At 38.3% G+C, this 6,000-nt stretch overlaps 1 protein-coding gene across 1 annotated transcript in view; it reads left to right on the top strand.

Annotated features, from left to right (window-relative positions):
• The first annotated feature begins 291 nt into the window (after window positions 1–291).
• Window positions 292–6,000, top strand: part of ADGRG4 (adhesion G protein-coupled receptor G4) — a 114,031-nt gene continuing 108,322 nt past the window's right edge. The window contains 1 exon segment of the mRNA XM_023757139.1: window positions 292–361. Coding sequence (XP_023612907.1) covers window positions 292–361 — 70 coding nt within the window.

Here is a 6,000-nt window from a genome sequence, read left to right as displayed (position 1 = left end):
GTCTTGTTTTTCCAGCACTGTATTCCCAGTGTGTAACACAGTGTCTTCCACATAGTAGGCACTCAATAAAATTTGTTGAATGGCTATGCAAATAAATCTATCTGTGAGGTTTCAGCCAAGCTGCATAACTCAGGCAAGTAAGCGTCTATATTGTGGCTGGCTGACATGATTTTAAGCAATCGGAACAATCCTTGCATGAAATGAGAAGAAGGTGGTCACATACACCTAGAAATTGTTTGTTCTGAATCTGAGCTAGGCATATTTCTGACTTTTTTAAAACAGGTTTAGACAATGAAAGGACATATCATGTATCAGAGGCTTTATGGATTGATTCTCATGTCCAGTTTTAGCTTTCTCACAGGTAAGAAAATATATTCTTATTATCTCTTTCAATGTCTCATGTACAGCAAGTTACAGAAACGCCCATTTGAAAAATTGCTGGGCTGCCTCTCAATAACTTCCTTTTGGTCAGTAGGGCTGTAGGACAAGTTGGAATTTCAATAAATGAATCCATTCACTCGGGATTGTGCATGGGCTCAAGTGGATAACTTGGACTACTATTTTTTTTAAAGTTTACTTTGTTGTTGACAGTATTACAGATGTCTCCCATTTTCTCCACCTTTTTGACCCCCCTCCACTTTTTGATTTCTTGATGTAACTCTGAAGTGCCATTGGGTGGTTAATGCACACCTAACCAAAGCTTTGCGTTTTCTCTTGGGCTCTTTTCTCTTATGCATAATGTTTTATTTAAATCTAACTGTAGCATTATGAAACCATCTTTTTAATATATTTTTATTGATTTCAGAGAGGAGGGGAGAGAGATAGATGGAAACATCAACAATGAGAGGAAATCATTGATTGGCTGCTTCCTGCACGCCCCACACTGGGGATCAAACCCACAACCTGGGCATGTGCCCTGACTGGGAATTGAACCTTGATCTCCTGGATGCAACCATCTTTCTGTCTCCATTATACATATATGGCAGCAATCATAGACTATAGATGAGGAAAATAAGGTGTTCCAAAAGCTGGTCTCTTATTCACATATAGGCATGTGTTCTGGGGAGGTCCAGACCTTGCCTTGATTCTGTGACAGGAATGAAATAGGTTCTGTCTTTGTTTCTATTATGCAGCAAGTAGATGATTAAGACCTTTCAACTGAAGGTAATTTGGAGACTTAAGAAAAAGTTTGTCTTGGAAAACTGCATTGTCATCCACATTAACTTCAGTTGATACCATTCTTTTTTTTTTTTTTAAAGAATGAGCAATCTTTTTTTTTTTAATCCTCACATGAGGATATGTTTTTATTTATTTTTCAGAGAGGAAGGGGAAGAGAAAGAGAGAGAAACATCAATGTGAGAGAGAAACATGGACTTGTTGACTCCCATATGTACCTTGACCGGGGGGATTCAACCTGCAATTTTTTGGTGTACAGGGCGATGTTCCAACTGAGTAAGCCACCCAGCCAGGGCCAGTTGATACCATTCTTATTTATCATATCAGCCTTTAGCTAAAAGGTCATACATGCCAGTGAGTGACAATTCCTGATAAAATATACCTGGGGTTTAATTTGAACAGCCCACAGATTTAAGAACTAATTAATCTTCTGGAAAAATAGCAAATTATCACCATCAATAGCAAACACTGACTGGCTTCCTGCTGTGTGCAGAACCTGATAGGAAACTATGTTTCTTATATTAAATCTTGAAATGGGACCTATGAGGCATAGTGGCAACTCATACCTGGACTTGACTGCCTACTAAAATGTTGATTTATCTGTTCCCTGCCTGTTTCTTTAAAGGCAAGAAAATATGTTTTCTCTATTCCATTAAAAATAATTATTAATATTTTAATTACAGTTTTGTACATTAGTTTCTGATGCACAACCCAGTGACTAAGCATTTATATAACGTATGAAGTGATTACCCCAATTAATTTGGACACATCTGACACCACACATAGTCATTACAATATTATTAATTATATTCCCGATGTTGTACTTTATATCCCATGACCATTCTGTAACTAACAATTTGTACTTCTTAACCCCTTCACCTTATTCCCCTAACCCCCTACCATGTGGCAACTGTCAAAATGTTCGCTCTATCTATGAGTCTGTTTCTTGTCTGCTTGTTCATTTATTATATATATATTTTTAGATTACACATATAAGTGAAATAATATGGCATTTGTCTTTCCCTGTCTGACTTATTTTCACTCAGCACAATACCCTCTAGGTCCATGTTGTTACGGATGGCAATATTACATTATTTTTTTATGGTCAAGTCATATTTAATTGCATATATGTACCACTTCTTCTCTATCCATTCATCTATTCATCGACACTTTCATTGCTTCCATATCTTGGCTATTGTAAATAATGCTGCAATGAACATATGGAACCATATAATTTTTTGATTTTATGTTTTGGGTTTCTTCAGATAAATACCCAGAAGTGGAATTGTTGGGTCCTTCATTATTTCTTGTTATAGCCTTTGTTTTAAAGTCTATTTTGTCTAGTATAAGTATTGCTATCCCAGCTTTTTTTTAAAAAAATGTAGCTTTCAAAAATGTTTAGATAAATTATTTATTTAAAGTTTTTAAAATTATAATTTACATTCAATATTATTTGTATTGGTTTCAGACCAATATCTCTTATGAATATAGGTCTAAAAATTCTTGACAAAATATTGGCAGACCGAATCCAGCAGTATATTAAGGGGATTATATATCCTGATCAAGTGGAATTTTTTTAAAAATATATTTTATTGATTTTTTACAGAGAGGAAGGGAGAGAGATAGAGAGTTAGAAACATCGATGAGAGAGAAACATTGACCAGCTGCCTCTATCCACTGAGCCAAACCGGTTTCGGCACTGATCAAGTGGAATTTATTCCAGGAATGAAAGGGTGGTTGAACATATAAAAAATGATCAATGTGATACAGAAAAAGCAACACCCTGTCATGATAAAAACACTTAATTCACTAGAAATGGAAGGGAACTTAGATAACCTGATAAAGGGCATCTACAAAAAACTCACAGTTAACATCATACATAATGGTGAAAAGCTGAAAACTTCCTTTGAGGATTAGGAACAAGATCAGAATGCCAATTTTCACCACTTCTATTTAACATTACATGGAAGTTATAGCCAGAGCAATTGGGCAAGAAAAAGAAATTAAAGGCATCCAAACTGGAAAAACCCCACCAATTATTCATAGATGATATGATATGATCTTACATATACACCATCCTAAAGTATCTGCAAATAAAATATTTAAGTTAATAAACAAATTCATCAAAGTTGCAGGATACAAGATCAACACACAAACATTAGTGATATTTCTATGTATATCACTAATTCATTTCTAGCAATGAGCAATCTAAAATGAAGTTAAGAAAAAAATTTTTGTTTATAATAGCATCTAAAAGAATAAAATACGTAGGAATAAATTAACCAAGTAGGTGAAAGACTTCTACATTAAAATGATAAACATTGCTCATAGAAAGTACAGAAGGTCTAAATAAATAGAAAAGATTCCATGTTCATAATATAAGACCTTGGACATCTCTCCATGACTATATAGATCTACCTTGTTTTTTAAATAGTCCATTGTATAGAGGTAATAATTGCTTAACTAGCCACTTATTGATAGACATACATCATTGCATCTTTGTATACATGTACATTTGTTTAGAATAAATTGATAGAGATGGATTTAGTGGATCAAAACATATACACAATTAGACACAATTAAAATGTTCACAGATATTGGCAAATTGCCCTTCAAAAAGAGAGAGAGGCTGTACTAATTGGTACTTCCACCAACAGTGTATTAAAGTGACTTGTTTCCCCACAGGCCCATCAAAACTTGGTATTCTGTCTAAAATGTTGTCATTTTAAAAGGCAAAAAAGGCTATCTTGTTGTTTTAACTTGTATTTTGAAAATAGTGAGGGGCCATCTTTTTATATTTCCTATCTAGTAAGTTGCTTATTCATGTCCTTTGACAACTGGTTTTATATTAATAAATCGCAGAGAGGAGAGGCCCTTTTAGACCATATAAGATTATGGAGAGAAAACAAGATGGCGGCATAGGTAAACACCTGAAATTGCTGCCTCGCACAACCACTTTAAAAATACAACTAAAAGACAAAACAGACATCATCCAGAACCACAGGAAGGCTGGCTGAGTGGAAATTCTACAACTAGAAGGAAAGGGAAAAGCACACTGAGACTCAGAGGAGGTGCGGAAGTAAAGTGCAGAGGTACGGAGGCTCGAGCGCGCGGAAAGGGGCTGGCAACGGAGGACGCTGGTGTCTTTTGCAATCGGGAGGGAGGCACAAGTTCCCTACAGCCCTGACTCCAGTTCCGGGTGAGTCTCTGGGGACCCAGACTTATATGGGGAGAAACTAGACTGTCTGGCAGCGGGCGGAACTCGAGGGCGGCTTTCTCTCAGAGGTGCTGGCAGCGATTACCAGGACACTGAGACCCAGGACCTCTTAGGGCAGGACTGAGGAGCAGCCAGAGCTGTTGCTCTGCCCTGTTGATTCCCTGAGACCCCGCCCCACCCAAGCTGCTAGCAGAGGCTTTTGCATATGAATGGGCTGGCCCTTTGAGATCTAAAATTACCTAACAAATTGCAGCTGGGTCAGAAAGACCCAGGACATCCAAAAGAAGGCCCAAGGCCCCACAGCAGCTTGCATTGCTTCACAGCTGGGCCTCATCTGGGCACCTCCAAAACCCAAACAAGGAAGAGGGACCTGCAGATCTCCCCATAGCTCCTGCTGGGTAGCCTCAGGCAGAGGCTAAATTAGCACCTCCTTAGCGATCCAAGAGCCAGTGTGCCCAGTGGTCAAATTGGGACCATCCAGATTAAAACTCCTCAGATCCATAAGGGACACACTCAGGGGGCAGACTCACCAAAGCCCCACTGAAGCAAGTCTTGCCCCATAAGGGTGTCTTCAACACAGAAGTTCTCCCACTGTAGACACAGCTGATTCTCACAGACAATTGGCCTGGAGGTCAACTCCTCCCAGTGATACCTACAACAATCAAGGCTTAACTACAACAAGACTGTGCACACAGCCCACAAAGGGGTGCACCAAGAGTGTCCACCCCAGGTAATTGGGGAGGCTGAGCCACTGGGCCCTATAGGACACCTAGCACAGAAAGCCACTCTATCAACACAGGGAAGCATAAAAAATTTGGAGACAAAGAAACAGATCACAAATGATAGAAATGGAGGAAAGCAAACTGCTGGATATAGAGTTCAAAACCACGGTTATAAGGTTTTTCAAGAATTTTCTGGAAACTGCTGATAAATTTAGTGAGACCCTCGAGGATATGAAAAAGGACCAACTAGAAATTAAGCATACACTGACTGAAATAAAGAATAATATACAGAGATCCAACAGCAGACAAGAGGATCCCAAGAATCAAGTCAAATATTTGAAATATGAAGAAGTAAAAAACACCCAACTGGAAAAGCAAAAAGAAAAAAGAATCCAAAAATATGAAGATAGTGTAAGGAGCCTCTGGGACAACTTCAAGCGTCCCAACATCCGAATTATAGGGGTGCCAGAAGAAGAGAGAGGGCAAGATATTGAAAACCTATTTGAAGAAATAATGACAGAAAACTTCCTCTATCTGGTGAAAGAAATAGACTTACAAGTCCAGGAAGCCCAGAGAACCCCAAACAAAAGGAATCCAAAGAGGACCACACCAAGACACATCATAATTAAAATGCTAAGGGCAAAAGACAAAGAGAAAATCTTAAAAGCAACAAGAGAAAAAAAGTCAGTTACCTACAAGGGAGTACCCATACGACTGTCAGCTGATTTCTCAACAGAAACTATGCAGGCCAGAAGGGAGGGGCAAGAAGTATTCAAAGTGATGAATAGCAAGAACTACAACCAAGATTACTTTACCCAGCAAAGCTATCATTCAGAATTGAAGGTCAGATAAAAAGCTTCACTGATAAGAGAAAGCGAAAGGAGT

Source organism: Myotis lucifugus, unplaced genomic scaffold (genome assembly GCF_000147115.1).
Source record: "Myotis lucifugus unplaced genomic scaffold, Myoluc2.0 scaffold_2, whole genome shotgun sequence".
In the NCBI taxonomy this organism is placed as follows: domain Eukaryota; kingdom Metazoa; phylum Chordata; class Mammalia; order Chiroptera; family Vespertilionidae; genus Myotis; species Myotis lucifugus.
The sequence above is the reverse complement of the archived record's forward strand: the minus strand, read 5'-3'. Positions and strand labels throughout refer to the sequence as shown.